Source organism: Rhipicephalus sanguineus, chromosome 3 (assembly GCF_013339695.2).
Source record: "Rhipicephalus sanguineus isolate Rsan-2018 chromosome 3, BIME_Rsan_1.4, whole genome shotgun sequence".
In the NCBI taxonomy this organism is placed as follows: domain Eukaryota; kingdom Metazoa; phylum Arthropoda; class Arachnida; order Ixodida; family Ixodidae; genus Rhipicephalus; species Rhipicephalus sanguineus.
In genome coordinates this window covers 154,063,110-154,084,006 of record NC_051178.1, presented here as the reverse complement: position 1 = coordinate 154,084,006, position 20,897 = coordinate 154,063,110, and the positions used below count along the sequence as shown (strand labels likewise).

At 47.4% G+C, this 20,897-nt stretch overlaps 1 protein-coding gene across 1 annotated transcript in view; it reads left to right on the top strand.

Moving 5' to 3' along the window:
* The first annotated feature begins 4,109 nt into the window (after positions 1-4,109).
* Positions 4,110-20,897, top strand: part of LOC119385994 (aquaporin-3) — a 33,317-nt gene continuing 16,529 nt past the window's right edge. The window contains exons 1-2 of the mRNA XM_037653348.2: positions 4,110-4,121; positions 14,883-15,003. Of these exons, the coding sequence (XP_037509276.1) occupies positions 4,110-4,121; positions 14,883-15,003 (133 nt within the window). The remainder of the gene's footprint in view (positions 4,122-14,882; positions 15,004-20,897) is intronic.

The window sequence follows — 20,897 nt, the reverse complement described above, 5'->3', positions numbered from 1 at the left end:
GATAGTGAGTGGAGAAGCCATTGTTCTGTCCTGTACAGGGAGCAAGCTATCCGGATCGGCTTGTTTGCCATCGTCTCTCTAGGCCAGTTGTCCGCATACCGACTGTTCAGGGTGTCTATTGACAACGCCGTCGCGGTGTGACGCAAAGGGCTGGCCATAACGACCACATTACTCCCGCTTCATGGGCGCTTTCTATTCTTGAGAACGCTGGGCATATCGCTTATGTTATGCAAAGTCGCGCCGTCATATAAGGAGACGCGTAGCAAATAAAAGCTTGAGTCGGTATTGGTATCATTTGTACGTGAACACCAGAGATAAATTTTGACGAATTTTGAGGGCTCCGCGTCGGAAGAAGGGGTAAATGCTAAAGTCAGCCGTGGTGACTTCGCCTTCAAATTTCCCTGCCGTAGCTGTCTGTGACGTCACAGATTTGGAGACGTTTCGTCGTGACTCGAAATCATTCAGTGGTGAATGTGCGCGAGGGAGTGGGATGCTGTTGTATTCTTAAGTTAAGGGCGGTCAACTTGGCAACTATGACACGCGCCAAAATGCTTGCCGCGGGACCATGCAGGAGGCGATATAGTGGCTGCACCAGAATAGGCATGGTAAAAACATTTTTTTTTGTTTAAGAATCGTGACAGGGTTGGACGGTAGGAATTTTTCTCTGGTGTCTCTTCAGGATTACAGTGAAGACAGCCGTTACCTGTAGCCCTTTTGAGTCAATAGACAATATCATAGTCGCTGGAGGCAGTGGCAAACACACTGGCTATCGCTACTTTCACCTATACCCAGAGCCGTTGCATCGACAGGTACAAATGGCCCGCTCTTACACAATTCCGTTATCAATCAATCAATCAATCAATCAATCAATCAATCAATCAATCAATCAATCAATCAATCAATCAATCAATCAATCAATCAATCAATCAATCAATCAATCAATCAATCAATCCTATGTGCCATTGCCTTATGTGCCGACATAGTGTTGTTTTCTTTTATTTCTCAAAGTTGAATCGTTCGCAAGCCAAGCAACCGAAGGGGTAAGCTGAAAGATAAATAAGGTTGCGATGGGTTCATGAGAAGACGTGCTTGGGATTGGGAAAGGAGGAGGGGACATGGGGTGTAATAAAGCAATACAGCTGCAGCGCCAACGGAACGTCGTAGTCGTTCGTCAACAATTAACTCGCGGCAACGAGGATGTAGGCGCTGAGATCGGAAGGCGTACAGACGCGGCAGCGATTAAAAGAGCAGCAAAAACCGGCCTTGGTATACACTACTGCGTGAGATGCGCTCTGTTCGAAAGTCTCGACGACACGCGATGCGGCCGCCGTCTCTCTGCCGCGGGTTATTTTGCTTCCTCCCGACCGAGCCAAGGACGTCGTATTGGCCGTTTTTCATTGTCTCTTTCTTTCTACGATTAGCCGTACGTGTTCTGCCGAGAAAGCGAGTTTCTACCATACCAGACCGAGACTCGTACGTAACTCGCCTAACACGTATACCTAGGCGCGCGTTCCATCATCGCAAAAGCAGAGATCTTGTAACATAACACACCTCTCTCTGGGAGCCTGTTATCCATAGACAACATTAATGTTGTTCAACTAGGTGTTACGATGAGGCCGTAAAGGGCCCTTTGTTACCTTGACCTGCTCTGTTTATTCAAACCGTTTTATGCAGAAAGCCTTAGATTCCTCATGAAACGCAAAAATTGACCGTCGGCGTCGACACGAGTGATGCAAGAAATCATTGTCACGTGATGTCGTCACCATTACGTCACTTAATGCGACGTCACACGATGACTTCATCGCATGACATCGCCGCTTGGTCAAAGGTGGGCCGATCACGGAGGCAGTGTAAAACTAGGTGAGGTGCAGAAAGCTTGCAATGTCTCCGATCCTGGAGGCAGTGCTAGACCACGCGCAGAAAGCTTTCGCATTATGGACGGAGGAGGATCAATGCATCGACTGAGAAGAAGTGGAAGATCGTCTTAGGCGAATGCGTAAGGGACCCTGTGGATTTTTTGTAATGTTAGCGTCTCTTCAATAAGCCCGTCTGAATGCGTGGAGCTTACATCTCCAGCTTTCACTGAGTTATCTTTATGTCTCTTCAACGTAACCGAGCTTGTGCTATACGTACACCTTCCCATGTTGAGAAAAAAAAGAAGAAAAAAAAATCTAATCTGACAGCCCCAACGTTCCTTGCACGTACAGCTAGACTTGAAGATATATTTGCCAACCATGTCGAGTATCTATAGAAATGGAATGAACAGTATCACGCGGCGCACCCGTACACACATTCCTGGGTGACCTCAATCGCGCTCAAGTTGTCCACGTGAGGCGGACTGCCCGCATAAAAGCGCGCGCGTTCCTATTGAGAAAGACGTATGTTTGCCGATACTGGCGCAACCAGCGTTAAACTGGGGCGCTTTGAGAGCTGGTTTCTTATGGAGAGCGCTAAGGGGACTGAACGAGTTTCATTCTGCCTCTAAGCGCCACAAAAACAAACAAACAAAAAAAGAAACAGAGAGCCCCCAAAAAAACTTTAACAGCGCGCGTCTTCTTCGGCCGTTTTATTACATAGCGTGCAGATCTCTTTTGGTTCTGAGTTTTAATGCTCTTTCCTCTGCGTCGCCTTTGACTCTATTTATCTCTGCTTTCTTTGTAACCTTGCTACATGTTTTTCCCTTCGTCTGAACTTAATGGGAGAGCATTCTCCCAAGAATGCACACATTGCAACAGACGAACGTATCTCAACGGAACGCGCCCTTCATAATGTGTGAAGCATGAGGTCGTTATACTACACGAGGCAACTACGGCTGCACGAATGTTCTTTGGCGCTCCAATTTCAATCACCAGCACATTGCTCTATCGTACGCACTTATGCTTACTGTTATTGTGAAGTACACTACATAGAACAACCCTAACAGACTTACTAATGACCCCTCATGGAGTGCAACCACTTTCTTTATAAGGTGACAATCACCAAACGCTTTAGATGTCATTGCACTATTAGCGCAGTCGTATGAAACGATGAACTTCCGCATGTCGGGATCAGCAACCTCTATCTCCGTCGAAGTACGCCATAACATGGGCATCGGCAGGTGGGTGCCAAAAGGCACTGGCTCCCCTCAAGCCAAGCCATCACTCGACCCTACCCAAGGTACACCAGCGCTCCCCCCCCCCCCCTACACCAGCCGCGATGCAACATGGGTTTGCACCCCCCAAGACAAAATCCCCCCGCCGTTAGTCGAGTCTAAAAGAAAAGAAGCTCCTCAATGGATGCAAACACGAAAATGAAGCGATGACGCACTTCTCATAGCGGCCTGCCGTGTGTCCCCTGCTTTCCGATGGTAAAGATGGGAAGTAATCGGTCCTTTGAATGCAACATCAACTGTTCTTGGTCGCCATTCTCGCCCAAAAATATGCGTCCTGAAAGGTCCGACTCAGTAAATATATGGGGCAGAATTGGCGCCCTCCCTTGCGCACGTCTACGCGTCTGCTGGAACGAAAACCTCCAGCCAGGCTCAGGTTGAAACTATGACTCAGTGCCAACAGCTCCTACTACACACTGCGTGCTAGCTACAAGAGGGTTGCTGTGTGTAGGTTGACACACGGCTGCTGCCCCCGCGGCCTGTAGCATATCTCGTACGAGTGTTTGTCCTTCCTTTCGCTACTGAGTGGTCGTCGCTTATTTCCTCCTATAGCGGACTGACTCTCTCTAGTGTGTTTCCCTTTGAGCCCTTATGGGTGCTCGGGTCGCTTTAAATGATGCGGCTCTTGGAAGGAACTGATAGTGGCGTCTCTATGCACTCGAGGTTTGTGAAACGGAGCGTCTCGGTGGAGCCCTTGGCGCGCTTATCACTTGTCCAGCTACGGACCGCTATGAGGACACGTCAGCTGGGGCGAGTAATGGCCGTTTGACGTCAGTGAACGCAAGTGTTGGAGATGTGTGGACACCGACGACGTCCGAAATTTAGTGCATTCCTGGAATGTCAGACGGCAACTTGCAACGTTGTATTGAACACGCAAGCGCTATCGGCGACATTTGATCGTCCTCTCTGTTTTTTTACCAACACCGTAAATGCTTTACAGTTGGGACGTTGGGACATCGGGATGGAGGTGAAGGTTAGCATGAGTTACGCAGGCACTGAACCTCCGGCAAGGTGAAAGTGACGAAGGATGCTGGGTAGAGTAGAGGGACAGGAAACGTGCGCTGGATGAAAGTACACTTCTTTAGTAAAGTCGAGCGTGACTAAATTAATAAAATCCGACGAACGAAACGCCAGACTTAAAACAAATACTTCATCCGCCGCCAGGGCCGCAGCCAGAAATTTTTTTTCGGGAGGGGGTCAACCACCCTTTGCGTATGTTCGTGCGTGTGCCTTTATGTGTGCGTGCACATACACACGTCCAAAATTAAAAAAAAAAGATTATGAGGTGGGAGGAAGGGGAGCACCCTCAACTCCCTGACTGCCAGTGCCCGCCGCCGTGGTGGTCTAGTGGTCAAGGTGCTACACTGCGGACCCGAAGGTCGGGGGATCGAATCCCGGCCGCGGCGGCCGCATTTCGGCGGAGGCGAAACGCTAGAGTCCCGTGTACTTAGATTTAGGTGAACTTAGATCCCCAGGTGGTCGAAATTTCCGGAGCTCTCCACTACGGCGTCCATCATAATCATATTGTGATTTTGGGACGTAAAACTCCGAAATCTTATTATTATGAGAATTGGAATCAGACTTCAGTTGGCCGCAGTTTGCTTAGCTGTCTACTTTGCCATCTATACGGCGAGTATATGAACGCACCCTGAATGAGAAACCTCGATGTGACTTCTGATTTCGCTCTATAGCGTCCATGTGGCTCGAAATGAATATCGAGGCCGTTGGAACGACAATACGAAAGAAAAAAAATCCCGATCAGCAGCACGTGCGGGTTATAAGCGAAACACTTGCCTATCGAAGAATGTGCGCGCTTTGCTTCTCGAAAGATACTGAAACCAGTTCTCACGATCGCTGACTCTCGACTGTAACGAGGCGACCGGCATTACAGCGCCGCTTAGCAAAGCAACGCTCGCGCTTATCAACAGCAAACTCGGCTGCACGTTTTCTTTATAGCGTGAGAAAACAAGAAAAAAGGATGCGCCTTTATTTTGATTCGAGCGCACCTGCTTTTATGTGGTACCGTTAGGAAGGCTTCGCAAGCCTATGTGGCGGTTCAGAGCTCGGCAATCTAAATTTTATGTTCGCCCGGCCTTACTGGAACGAAGCATGTGGAACCATTTCAGGGGCAGCATGTCTGTAGAGTTAGGCAAAGTGATGTTAAGTGGAAATTTTTTAGGGGTCGTTATAAATAATTGGGGCTGCAACTAACATAATATAAAAATAACAAGAACAACTGCTTTTAAAATACATTGTATTTTTTTTTTTTGTAAATATACATTTATTGTGTACTCATATCTTGGCTAATGACAGGGTTTTTGTGTTTCGACATGTTTTTAGGAAAAATAAAAGAAAAAAACATCGAATTTGTCACACGAGATGAGGTGTGGTGGAAAGGCACAGTGCGATCGCTCTATCGGAAATAAATTTTATTAGGATAACATGAAGGATACAATATAGAGCAGCAAGACATGCGTGCCATAAGTGATGGGAAAGTAAAATTAACTTGCGAGCAAGCGCTCGTTCAGCATTTTCCATTATTCGCAACTGGGTTTTCTGTGCGAATTTGTTTGTAAAAAAAAAAAAAAAAAACGACAGGCGATTTCGTGTAACATGTATTCTACTATGGGAGAGCGATAAATTGTCATAGAAATAAAAACTGATCAAGCAGATCGAAATATACCAATATTTGTGGGACAGGAGAACTTGCTATTGAAACCTTAGCTCAAAGCGGATTACGCACTCAGTGTAAGTGCGATGGGATATGAATCTGGTTGGTGCCGTCCCGCGGTCTTACGAGTGAGTCAGTGACGGCATACGTAGCTGGGGCAATTTAGATAATTCGTGGCGTCTCCGTGGCATGCAAAATAGATAAGCACCAAAAGAATGATGCCTATCTTATTATCATTGGCCGACGTCTGCGCTACGCGAAATACCTTGGAGCCTCCGCGGTCTTTTCTCACGCTTTGGCATAGTGTAATCGGGGACGTAATCTCATAGCCAACTGTGATGTTGCTTTCGTTGACCTTGGGTAAGGATACCAGGGACCAGCTTCTTTTGGAAGGGCGGTTGAGCTCAGGTTGCACGTCAGGGATTGCAGGCTCGTGAAAAACCTTCAATGTTTGCTGCTGGGCATACGTTATGCCTTGGGAGTGGACGTGCTCTTATTCTCGGAAAGCCTACGTTGCTTCTGTGGCTCAGATCAGGTCGAACCACTTATCGCGTTAGCACTAAGAAATTTTGACGTGCAGGGGTCAACCAATATTGGAAGTTGACGCCTTTTATTTATTTATTTATTTTTCACTCTACATTTGCATTCCGCATTTGTGGGCTAAGCGAACGTAACCATCAAATCCCACGACTCACAGACAAAACTATTATTCGACCGTTGGTCCTAGAACACAGGATGCTTGGAACATCCACTCAGTGACTTCGGCAAAGTGTCCACGTTTGAAAATACTAAGCGCTCACTTAACTGAAATGGAGCCACATTGAGATTTCAAGACGTTCAATCTACACGACGCAACCTCAAAGGCTTCCCTTACCATCACTGGAGAGAAGTATCACGAACAAGTTGCGTACATTAATATGCGTACCATGACTGAAGTAAGCACGTAGAACTCAGTCGACTACAGTTTTTTTCTATAGGTGACGTCAGTTATTATCAGTATGGTCCCTGAGTGCAAATACCTTTGTTTTGCTGGTAGTAAGTAATTGCCTGATAATGAGGCAAACTCAATGTAATCACAGACAGATATGCTCTTTCTTGAGAGTTGAAACAATATTCTCGTTTATCTATCATCCTCCGTCTGAGAGCCTCCTATAACGTCAGAGGTCAAGGCGTCGAGACTGAGTACAATGGGCCATGCTATCAGTCGCCGATCGTTGAGGAAACTTCGAGCAGTGTCACAATATTCCGCGCTTCTCTCTGATTGCGTTGGCAACCAGTAGCTCTTTGAGCGTATCTAACAGAACGTTATTTCGTACATTGTGCATATTCACTGGCCCATATTTCTGAATACCTGGGGTTACGCTGCTTATCTAAAGAGGAGGCAGGTTCAATTACCGGCCACGGCACACTTCGACGGGCTGGAACGCAAAAAAAAAAAAGAAGAAAAAAAAAACACTCACGTGCTTTAGGTGCTCGTTAAGAAAACTCCAGCGGGTCAAAGTTAATTCGGAGTCCCCAGGTACAGTATGGCTCGTAATCGTATCATGGTTTTGGAACCGTAAAACAGCGTTCGATTCAATACCTGGGCACGTTGCCTGAAGACGACACTGTAACTTAACCCTACCGAAGGCAACGTTCTGAGCAACATCTTGAAGAGAAATTGTACGAATGCATTTAATTTAACGTTCTGCTTTTGCCTTGCCTTGCTCCGTCGCGTTACTAACCACACCAACTATATATTGCGCGTCGGTTAAGTCGGTGACACACCTTTCTCCTTTGACTATAACTTGCGTCAGCTCTCTCATCATTTTCTGTATACCTAATATAACAATTAATTATTAAATGCGAAGCATTTCTTAGCGAACTTCTGCGACTTTGAGCGTATCTATCTATCTATCTATCTATCTATCTATCTAGCCGCCTACGACTTTGTGCTCTCCTGGCCGTTTCGTTAATCGGATGTATACCAAAATTGGTGTGTCATAACATGGCCTTATTACGAACATAAATGACAGGTCATATCATGAAAATCATGACACGCATGTCATGAACAGCATGATTTACATTCCACGGCCTTTGGGCTCCCTGGCCGTTCCGTTAATCGGATGTATACCAAAATTGGTGTGTCATAACATGGCCTTATCACGAACATAAATGACAGGTCATATCATGAAAATCATGACTCGCATGTCATGAACAGCATGATTTACATTCCACGGCCTTTGGGCTCTTGCGGCCGTTCCGTTAATTTCATATATACCAAAAATTGGTACGGCGTGACAAGAGTTCATGACGAACATAATGACAGGTCCTAACATGCAAATCATGACGCGCATGTCATGTGCAGCATGATTTACATGACATGGTCTCGGGGCGCTCGCGGCCGTTTAAATGAAGGGATACATACGAAAACTGGTATGACGAGACAGTTCTGTATGACGAACATAACTGACACGTGGTAACATGAAAATCATGATATGCATGTCATGTATGACACGATTTACATGCCACGCTCATGGCGCACTCGCGGCCGTTTCGCTAGATTGATATAGACCAAAATTGGTATTGTGCGATGTGACTTTATGAAGAACATGAATAACAGGTGGTAGCACGAAAACCATGACATCCATGACATGTAGGTCATGATTTGCATGCCACGCTCATGGTGCATTCGCGTCCGTTTCGCTTGCGTGATATACACTAAAATTGGTGTTACGCGACACGACTGTATGACGAACGTAAGTGAGACGTGGTAACATGAAAATCATGACATGCAAGTCATGTACGGCCTGATTTACATGCCACGCTCATGATGCGCTAGCGGCAGTTTCAGTAGATTGATATACACCAAAATTGGTATTGCGCGATGTGACTGTATGAAGAACATGAATGACAGTTGGTAAGATGAAAACCATGACATGCATGTCCTGTATGTCATGATTTAATTGCCACGCTCATGATGCATTCGCTGCCGCTTCGCTAGCTCGATGTACACCAAGATTGGTATTGCGCGAAGCGACTGTACGACGAAGGTAAATGAGACGTGGTAACATGAAAATCATGACATGCATGACATGCATGACATGATTTACATGTCATGCTCATGACGCACTCGTGCCGTTTCGCTTGCTTGACATACACCAAAATTGGTATTGCGCGACGCGACTGCATGACGAACATAAATGAGAGGTGGTAACATGGAAATCATGATATGCAGGTTATGTATGTCATGATTTACATGCCACGCTCATTGTGCATTCCCGGCCGTTTCGCTAGCTTGGTATACACCAAAATTGGTATTGCGCGACGCCACTGTATGACGAACGTAAATGAAAGGTGGTAACATGATAATCATGACATGCATGAAATGTACGACATGATTTACATGCCATGCTCATGGCGCACTCGTGGCCGTTTCGCTAGATTGATATGCACCAAAATTGGTATTGCGCGATGTGACTGTATGAAGAACATGAATAACAGGTGGTAACATGAAAACTATGACATGCATGCCATGTATGTCATGACTTACACGCCACGCTCATGGTGCATTCGCGGCCGTTTCGATAGCTTGATATACACCAAAACTGGTATTGCGCGATGTGACTGTATGATGAACATTAGTGACAGGTGGTAACATGAAAAACCATAATATTCATGTCATGTATGGCATGATTTACATGCTCTACTCATGGTGCGCTCGCGGCCATTTCGCTCCTTTGATATACACCAAAATTGGTATTGCGCGATGTGACTGTATGACGAACATAAATGAGAGGTCTTAACATGCGAATCATGTTATGCATGTCATGTACGGTATGATTTACATGCCACTGTCATGGTGCGCTTCCGGCCGTTTTGTTAACGTGATATATACCAAAATTGGTATGGCATGACACGAGTGCGTGATGAACATAAACGACAGGTCATGCATTTATATACCAGAATATGCGTTTCATTGGCATGGTGTACACTAGATTGTGCATGCATGCGTGCATGGCAAACATGCGATATATGGTGGACTAGATGCCATGGCATGAATGATTTCATTTGGCTCAAAGACAAACAAGGCGATGTATGCAGCTCTTTGCTGGCTGCTTCGCATTACATCGATTCCCACAGTGCGTGGGATCTGCCGAATTTTTTTTTGCGTTGGCGTCATCAGCAACAGAAATGGGCTTGTCGAAGAAATAAAGGAAAAAGAAGAAGAATTTGACCGGAGCCAATCCTATTGCTACAAGAGTAAAACAAAAATAAGTGAAGCGCGATGCTTTGCCTGATCGTAGAGTGGGGGCGGCCGTTATCGTTACAGCTCTTCAGATATGAGCACACGTGCTTGAGTACCAGGTCCGCCTAATTCAAAGAGAAGGAGATGTATACGTGAATCATTCCATTGAGACGAGTTTCGATAAGTGTTTCAACGCAACAACCTATTGCTTTGATAACGGTGAGCATCGCATTAATGGTACAGTCTCTCCAGGTGCTGCGAGACGACGCAACAACGTGTGGCAGATTTCGGACGACCTAAAGTACTTGTTGCGACATTTTGTGAAACGCACAAGTGCCACAGGCGTAACGTTTGACAACGCGTTGAACGAGGCTGCTCTGCACATCGCGGAGAACGTTTACAGACGTCATTTCCATCACGGAAATGACTTCTCTAAAGGAGCACGCTAGTTTTCTCGCATCAGCACCAGATGTGTCATAATTCACTTCCGGTTTTCACTTCTGGTCTCCTTCTTCAGGGTCAGTTTTCACTAGACGTTGTAGCCCAGCTAAGGAAAGCCTCTTGGACAAGTTAGGTCAGAGATGATCGTCGATATCGCAGGAATCGTACCGCTTTACAGAAATTGAGTGGAAAGGGCCAAGGAAGACAATTCGCCCCGCCACGGTGGTCTAGCTGTTAAGGCCCGAACACACGTACGCGTTGCAGCGCGTCAACGCGTGACTTTTTGACGCGGCGTCGCGCCCTCTCCCTATGGGGAGAGAGGGCGCGCGGCTACGCGAAGCTGCGCGCCCTCCCTCTCCATAGAGAGAGGGCGCGACGCCGCGTCAAAAAGTTACGCGTTGACGCGCTGCAACGCGTACGTGTGTTCGGGCCTTTACGGTGCTCGACTTCTGACCCGAACGTCGCGGGATGAAATCCCGGCCGCAACGGCTTGTATTTTCGATCGCGGCGAAAACGTTGAGGCCACCTGGGGTTATTTAACGTGCAGCTAATATAAGTTATTTAGGTGCATGTTAAAGAACCCCAGGTGGTCAATATTTCCGGAGCCCTCCACTACGGCGTCCCTCATAATCATATCGTGCATGGTTTTGGGACGTCAAACACCAGATATTATTATTAAGGAAGACAGTTCCTCTCATGCACATCGAAGCATTGCGTAAAAGACCAAGATACGAAGGAGCATCTCTCCATGTAGATTCCAGAAGGGCGCGCTGGATCTGCTGCTGCTTTTTTTTTTTTTTTGAATACGTACTGTACAAATTTATGTACTTGTATTTATCAAGGCCCAACTAAGCTGCAACTTCTAGGAAAAGACGTTTCACCTTCACCTTGTGATCGTTTCACCTTTCACATTGGGACCGGCACTTATGAAAGAGGGAGCATTCACTTTTTATGCTCACGTGTGTAGAAAAGGCGGGCAACATAGATGATGCTAACCTTTTTTTTTATTGCGATAGCAATTATATGGACAGTCTCGGCTGGATTTTGCCGTCGCCGTCGCCGTCGCCGCCGTCATGCACCGTATATGTATAAGTATGTATATATATATATATATATATAAAAGCCCCAAAGAAAAATAATTCAGAAAAATGCTTCCGAAGCGCGGAATCGAACCAGGGACCTCTTCCCCCGCAGCGAGTGGCGCTATCCACTACGCCACGAAACGCAGATCCTCCCTCCACGTAGGTAACGGCGAGCGTTATATACACACCCTTTACCGCTGGACGGACTCCGAGACGGCTTCGCTTATAAGCGTTTCTTCATTACCAGCGAGATGGCATTAGGAGCGCGACAGGCGCATTTAAAAGTCGTCGGCGAGCTCGCTCGCTTCTTCTTATACTTGCGCAGGGAGTACCTTGCCCTTCCGCTGTCTGCTCACGCGGTTTTCTTGTGCTGAGGGGAAGAGGGATGTTTCACGCTTTCACCGCGATGTCCGCGCTCATGTTACGGAGCGTACGAAAGCCACTCGAGCTCAAGGGACGCCGCTAAACGAACAAACGGAAGATGAGCGCGAACTATCAAGTGTCACAGCTCGACACTTGAAGCACGCTAGTTTCCTTCGCTGCTTCGGCCCCGACAACATCGACGGCGGCAGAGATTGTAGCCATCCGCGAGGTAATTCGTTACATATCGACCAACCTCCTCACCAATGGACTATATTTTGGTGACTGTAAACCAGCACTCCAAGTGATAGATTCAGCACTTTAAACGAGGGCCTTATTCCACACTGCTCACGAAGGGCCGCCGAATACACGATGTCGCCCTGAAAAACGGACATCGTATCATGTGTCAGGGGTTCCAGGGCACTGCGGCTGCAGGGCAATGAGCAAGCCGATGCGGAGGCCAAAAGATGGCCCATGATAACGCCAGAGTACTAGCTATCCCCTTTTCCCGACCGGATACTAACACCGCAGTGTACACACTCCTGAGTGAGACTACAGCAGCATATTGGTCTTTACCAAGCCATCGTCACCGCCGGCTTCACGAACTTGACCCAAATATGAGTGTTAGAATCCCACCAACCACGAAAAGGTGTATTACAAGCTTATTTCACCGACTACGACTAGGTGTGGCATTCACTCGCCGTTACCTACACCTTATCGGCCGTGCCGACAGTCCCAATTGCGAGATGTGTGGCACTCCTGAGACTATCGAACACCCCCTGTGCGTCTGCCCACGATACCTCACGCAAAGAAATTCAATGGCGGCCGTCTTGTCATCGCAGCAACAAGTTTCAGAAAAAGTTCTGTTGGGACCACCACCATGTCATCAGCGCGATATTCTGAAAGCGCTGAACATGTTTTTGCGCGATACAGAGCTCGACGAGAGACTGTAAATAGTTTTTGGACATTCAAGGACTTACTTCGTCGCCACTTTTTTCCATCATCATCATCCGCATCTTCTCTCCACTCTCTATACTACCACTCTCCCCTTTCCTACTGCTGAGTAGCAGGCCAGAACATTGATTCAGGCCGACCTCTCAGCTTTTCTGCCATAATAAACCTTTTCTCTCTCTCTCTCTCGGCCCCCTTTGCAACAGGAGTGCTGTTCAAACTTGCTATCGCATTCATTGCTATCGGCATTCATTGATATCGGCATGCGATAGCATTTCTTGCTATCGCATTCATTGCTTCGGCCTTGCGGCGAAACTGTGACTTTTTTCATTTTCGCTTTGCCAAATGCTGCTTTGCAAATTTAGGTTGGCAGCAGGTATGGCGACAATAAAAGGCACAAGAATGAAGTTTGAGTACTATTACGCACGTGCGTTGAAGCGGCGCTGACCCGTAGCTGTGACAAGACACAAATCTAGAAACACGACCAAGCACTCAACTTTGGTGTTTGCCGCCGGTATTGTTACAGCTCTGTACCGAGCTACTTTGCATCTATATGTTATAAAGATTCAACAATAGCCTACGCGCTACCTTTTAATCATATAGGTAATATGGGAAGCTAAAATAAGCCCATTTCGTACGTCACATCACGCTCGTACAATGTGCACAGAGAGTCCTTTACACGGCTATTTTCAGAGTTCAGACTGCATGAAACCGTGCAAGGTCAACCCGACTAAACGCGCAGGAATAGTCGCGTTTAGCGCGCGCATTTGAAGGCGCGTAAATCTCTTGGCAGCAGCTGCAGCCGGCTGTGCATACAAGCTTCTGTATAACAGAAGCAGCTGCAGCTGCTGCGTATGGCGGCAGCCGAGCAAGTTTTGCCCCGTGGCCGTGCTTGTGTCAGCAAATGGTGTCTTTTCTAGACAAGCACACCCACTGCCAACGATTATATACATATTGTAAAATTTGCATGAAGACAATAAGACTGCATTCATTACCTGATTTATTGTTACGTTCTTCTTCTCTATAACCTTGCTCTTCTTCCTGGCTATTCTCGCTGGCGCTAGCGATACATATATATTATGAATGTCGTAAGTACGTGAACACGGTGTCATCAAAATGACACTTACAGTGAGAAGAGAAGGCTAAGTTAGTCGCAGAGCTATTGTTTCCAACAAGTGGTTTCCCGACTTGACAAAGGAATTGCTGAGAGTTGAGTTAGACCCGTTGAACGTCATACCTACAACAAGAACGCGTGTCTGTCTTAGTATTGGCAAGAAGGATTGCCTATTCCACCTTGACTTTGCAGCGGAGTATGATGAGTAGCTGTGTGCTAATACAACTACCTTATTTTCTCTCACACTACCAGCACTGGTTGGGACCGGCTAATGCTAAACGAAGACTTATGTTGGCTCAATGACGACCAGTGCTGCTATACACCCGTCGCGGTGGTCTATAGTGGTTATGGTGCTTGACTGCTGATCCGAAGGTCGCGGGAACGAATCCCGGCCCCGGCGGCCGCATTTCGATGGAGGCGAAATGCTTGATGCCCGTGTACTTAGGACGCGTTAAAGAACTCCGGGTGGTCAAAATTTCCGGAGCCCTCCACTACGGCGTCTCTCCTAATCATATCGTGGTTTTGGGACGTAAAACCCCAACAATTATTATAGTGTTGCCATATGGCTGAAATGATGGCTTGTGTTGACTATCAGCTCCTGTAACAGCAAGATTGTGTTCATTCAACCTTAATCATATGATCGAGTTGTCTACCAAGGTCGTGGGTTCGATCCCGGACGCGGCGGTCGCATTTCGTTGGAGGTGGAATGGTAGACGCCCGTGTACTGTGCTATGTCAGCGCACGTTAAAAAACACCAGATGGTCGAAATTTCCGGAGCCCTTCATTACGGCGTGCCTCATAATCATATGGTGGTTTTGGCGCGTAAAACCCCAGGTATTATTATTGAGTTGTCTACCAATTAATTTTGTTGTCTCGCTTCTGCGCAGATGTTCGGGGGCGCATCGTTCGCGCACTTCTTGTTCACCGACCAGAAGGACGTGTTCGCGGTGACCTTCTGTTGGGGCATCGGCGTCATGCTCGGCATTCAGACCGGTGCTGGTGTCTCCGGTAAGTATGCCTACTTGGCTCGGTGTGGTGTTTCGGTTTTGCTTTTTGCGAACTGAAAGATAAACATTCATATATATGTGGGGTCACGTATAAACCGGTACGTAAAGCTCACCGATACGCAGTATGCAGTAACGTTAAGAAATTTTATCATCTAGAAAAAGCATGCGGTTAAAGGAGGGAACCAATAAGAAGACGCGGCAAGTGGCTCTTCAGCGAAGTAAAAAAAAAAAAAAAGCTAATTACGAGATTTCCCTCCCAGAACAAAAAAAAAGTTTCTTTTTTATCTTTGTTTTGTAAGTAAACTATGCCCGCCGTAGGTGGCGGCTATACACACAGCGCACCGGTACGTGTGCAAGTGTGTTATCGGATGAGGAGCTTTTTTTCCCAGCTTTTCAGGATATATCTCGCATGACAACAGAGATATGATAATTATCGTGGAGCTGCTAAAACAGCACTGACCTTAGTCGATGCCCTCAAGTCACACGGAAAGCAGGAGGGCGGAATAAGTACAGCTAAACGATCAGCTGTCGGCATAGGTCCGCAAACTCACTCATGAATCGACTCACTCAGACTCAGATAGAGCCGCGAGTCTGAGCCTGAGTGAGTCCGAGTGAGTAATAATTTGGTGAGTTTGAATCCGGGTGAGTCCGGCTGAGAAAAAATTCGGTGAGTCTGAGTCCGAGTGAGTCCGGTTGAGGAAAATTTTCGTGAGTCTGAGTCCGAGTGAGCTCTAAGGGCAAAATATATTTCATGAGTGAGTCTGAGTGAGATCCACATTTTTTGCCGACCTATGGCTGTTGGCATACACAGAGGAGCGCAACGCGCCGAGAAACGCTTTCCTGACAGTGATGCGCGATGCTGCGGAGGTTCGCGTGCCAACGCTTCCCGAATAACAAGCGCTCCTGTATCGGCTGGCTCGTAGCCGCCGAACTCCGCATATTGCAATAGCGTGCAATACAGGGCTGGTTGGTTTATCTTTATTGTAAAAGCAGCGCGAAAATACGGCAACACGAGAAGAAGAACCACACACATCTCATATTGGTAATGCCGTCACTGGAAGCAGCAGGGACCCCCACTTGTCCCCGTCGATGCGCTTCTCTCGCCCCTCTCTCTCTCTACACCCCCCCCCCCCCCCCCACACACACACACATTTAACTTCCTTAATCTAAACAGGGCTGCGATCAAAACTGCGCGATGTGCGCCTTGCCGCCCTCTTCGGCTTGTCCTACCTGAAGGCGGTCGTCCGTTCGCCCGAAGCTGCCTGGCGTCCGCACGGCGCCTAGTCTGCTGCTCTCGAAGTTTTCTTCTTTCCTCTTGGCACCGTTGTTGGAGGTGAAGGGCGCTGCACGCATAGGGCATCGACGCTTTCGGTGTGGCCGGCGTCATTGCTGTCGCCTCGGGGGCTCCCCCCCGCCCCTTTCCTCCTCCGTGCCACTCCTTCATCGCTTGCGCCTTGCGTACGCTTGTGCGGTTGCACCGGCTGCGAATACCTGCCTCTCCCAGGACCGCCGGCTTCGTCGCCTCTAACACTTCTAGTGTAGGTTGGTAGAGAGAGAGAGAGAGAAGCGAAGAGTAAAGGCAGGGAGCTTAATCAAGCTTTGGCTCGGTTGGCTACCCTACACGTGGGGTGGGGGAATAATAGATAAGATGGAGAAGAATGAACAAGAGTAAGAAAAAGAAGAAATGAACAATCAGTGTGAACACACACAACACGAACTCGCGCTGGTAGTTCACAGACGCTCGTGAGGTCCGGTAGTCTTCAAGTAACTCTCTTTTGACTCCCGAGCTTTAAAATTTGATCAGCGTGAGATCGAAAACTAATGGCAGACGAAGGGAGCCGGAAAGGCGCTGGACGCCTAATTACATCTCACAAGAGCGTGAGTGACAACATTTATTAATAATAATAATAAAAAAGTGGTTCATTGCAGGTACACGCCTTTCTTCCAAGGCTCCACTTGCTATCGAGAGAGAGAGAAAAAAAAGCATGAGAAAGAAGTGGCGCACTTGGGTATTTACGCAACATATAACGCCACAGAGAAGCGTTATCATGCATACGTGACAGCTGACGCGCCATTTTTCTACCTCTGGCTGCTAGTTTTTTTTTCTTTTTTTCTTGCTCTTGCATTTCACCACGTGCGTAAGTGAGGTAGCATCAGCGGCGCCACGGAGTTCCCCAGTTTAAAGCGCGCAGACTTCATTCACGTCAGCGAAAAATGCTTCTGTACTTTTGCGCACGCGATCACAAAATGCCAGCGGGGCTTTTTCCGTTCTAGGTTTACTCGGCGGTTCTACACGACGGTATGCGTTGCTTGTGCTGCATTTTTGCGATGCTCGCTGGGTTCGCTTCGGTCATTTTAGTGTACACTGCACGACATATACACGGCGAAGACGGTGATGGCCGCATGAGATGACGTCAGCGTTGATCGCCGTCAACACTGCGTTGGCGTGTAACTACGCGCCGAGAGTAGAAGCCCTTCGTGGAGCACTACTATAGGGACGGCATCTATATAACTAAAAATGTGTCTGTCGCTTGAAACAAAAAACTACCCCCACACCTAACCCCCCGAGCTTACCTACACGCACACACATTTTTGCAACCTATCGCTTTCTTGAGTAGACTCATTCTAAGTAGTATGTAGATAACACCGCTGATAAGGCTTTACAGTGGCAAAACGGTGCTCGAAAAACGGGCTGTGAGAGTACGGGTCCCCTAGCAGCGTTGTATCTTGTTCGGTCTTTCTTTTTAGCAGTTGGCACTATTCGCGCTGCTGTTATTTTGGATCACAGAGTCAGTGCTTCCATGCGAACCTGTCGCCGGGTTATTTGTCCACGATTTCCAAGGGAGGAAAACCGGGCTTTGGGAAACAAAGTTAATTACAGACGCAAAATTGTAGATAGCATCACGGAGGATTGTCCGTCGGAAAGAATTAAGCTTAGTCAACGTGAAATGATAAACAGAAGCAGCATGTCCATGAAGTGCGGTAAAGGACGAGAGGAGGCGCCAGTATGCTTTAACTGTTCCTGTCTCTGCCATAGAGTTCCCTACAATATTTACTAGAGGAAACTTTGGTGCTGAGATCGTTCAGCCACCATGGGCCACCAGTTCAGCCATGCACCAGCCACATGAATTTGCCTATTCTTCGTGCTTGCGGCTTCGAACGCACTTGTGGCTTGGTTTATTGTTGTTTTTTGCCTTTTGTTTTCGAATAAAAGGATGGCTCGTTGTGAACCTCGTGAACCGATTTGAACTGGTGAGCCCATATGTGCCAAGGTGGTGAAATGGTATTGCTGAGCTTTTGCTGAACTTCGTCTTGCTACAAAGCGGCTGCAGGCCACACGGAGCCGAAAGAACAAAGCTTAGGCAAATCCATGTACTACACATCATTCCTACGCTGGCTGATGTGTCATGCGTTGCAGCTCCCATAGACACTAGCGCCAGATTTCTCTCTATACTCGGCGACAACTTTCCTTGACAGCACTGTGGAAGCTACAGAACCGAAGTGCATGCCTGCTACCGCGCCAAGAAATAGTACTTACGTTTACTGATAATTTTCTCGTTTTTCTTGCTGAAGTAAATGTTGCTTTATTTATTATGAGACTGAAACAGTTGCGGGAAGTCGTAGGTAAAATACAGTTATTGTTCACCTCGCAAGAATGCCTTCCTTTTCTTTCCATTTCTTAGACAGCCCCACCTTTTCAGCATGCCCGTTTTCGAAAGTAAACATGGCATCCGTGACGTAGTGGGTCAGTGTGCGGCCGCAAACGCACCGTTTAGTTCTCCAAGAAAAATGTACTCGTAATATGACACTAAAATGTACTCTGAACAATCGAAATGTCTCTCCCGTTCACATTCCCTTCACATTTTTCGTGAATATGTTTTCTAAACGCGTTAACGATGCGAGCGAGCAAAACCGAAATCAGCCGCAAGCTGCCGTACTACTTGCGGAGCAACACGAATGTGCGGAAGCCCCGCCTCCGTAGCCTTCGCTTCAATGTCAAGATAAGTTGTCGTCGAGTATAGTGTACCATTATGAAAGTCTATGGTCTGTGGATCCTTGCATCGCGTGAACGCCACCAGGCCGCGGTACCTCCTTCCTCTGCATGTTATTTCAGGCGCAACGCGTCGCCCATGCTTGCAACAACACAGTGCGAATTCGAGTCAACGTCACACTGCTGAATTTCGAGCGACGTAAGGGGGAGCACGGGCTCGACTTATTCAGGTCGCTAAAGAAGAGAAAGAAAGAGAGAGAGGAGGTGAGAGAGGTACTCTAGGGCTGGCACTAGGCGTCGGACTCAACCCCGCGACGACTAATTCTGGCAGGCTGACCCGGTGCATGGATGGAGCACGGAGGAAAGGGTTGTCGAAGGGCGAGCTAAAGCCAGGAACCATTTGTTACGGCGACTAGGAGGGGCGACGGTTTTTTTCTTTGAAGCTCCTGCTGAGCGAAGAGTGCGGGCTTCTGCGAACCCTACTGCATGCTTTTTCCTGGTGTCATGCTTCTCTGACTGCTTACGCAATGGTTATGGAAGAGGAGCTCCGAGTTTGTAAACAAAGAGTTGAAAGACTCGGGCGCGCCGCGGAGGAAAGTTCCTCGATAAGGCTGGTTGGTTGGTTGTTCGTACGGTACCTTGTTTTAGAAATGAAAAAATTTTCGTATTCTAAATATGTTTAGAAATCGATAGTTTACAAAATAACTCAGCGATATAATCAAGCAAAACCAGAAACAATAATAATTAGACCTGACAGAACACCACCGCTGGCGCTTCGCTTCTCGTTTCTAATGTTCCGCGCGCGTCGCTCTGAACAATGACATTTACAGAAACTTGTCGACGTCAACTGTTCTTTTTGTCAGATCAGAAAGTACACGTCATCATAGCTTCTAGCGCTGGCGCCGATGGCTGGATAATGATGGCGCTCACTACGCATCTCCCCGTGAGTCAACAGCGCAAGTGCCGCCGCAACTCCGTGACTCCACGCTCTTGACGTCACAAAGATGCGGCGGCGCTACCGTGGCATTTATTGCAGGGAATACAGAGAGATGCTGGACGTATCTTCGGAAGCAAGAAGTAATGAAATTTGTAAAAAATACATTTAATTAAAAAGTTGCCAGCTAAGAAGATTTAGAATAACGTCAGCATTTCTATGCTCCTCTAATCTGCGCTATCAGTTTGTTTCCAAACAATGCGTCATTGGGAATATCGACTTTTCAGTTTTCTCTCCCAAACACATTGTTGTCTCTACACAGACGTCGTCCGCTGCGGTGGTATAGTACTTACGGTGCTCGGATGCTGACCCAGAGGTCGCGAGTTCGATACCGGCCTCAGTGGTCGCATTTAGATGGAGGCGAAATGCTAGAGGTCTGTGTACTGTGCGATGTCAGAGTACGTTAAGGAACACCAGATGGTCAACAATTCGCTAGCCCTCCACCATGGGATGCCTCATGAACACCTGGCGTTCTTTGACGCGCACGTAAATCCAAGCGCATGGGCCTCTATAGCATTTCGCTTCCAGCGAAATGCTGCCGACGCGGCCGGGATTCGATCCCGCGACGTTCTGGTCAGCAGACGAGCACAATTCATTACATTACAAAATTACCAGTCTACAAACTTAGATTTATTACGTTACTCATTGCAGCGAGAAGTAACTTAATTACATTAACTTCATTAGTGTAATTTTGTTACCGCCAAGTATGGAATGAACAAGCTGAAGGCGTGGACAAGGCACCAGACAAGCACAGCGAAGATGCCACAACACCGCAGTATATATGTAAGACAGCGGCGAAATAGGTTGTGTAGTGCAGGCGTACAGGCCGCCATCAACTTGCTTGCGGCGGTATCATTATACGTCGCATTTCCGAGATTTTCTGAGGAAAGCGACACTCGAAACTCGTTCG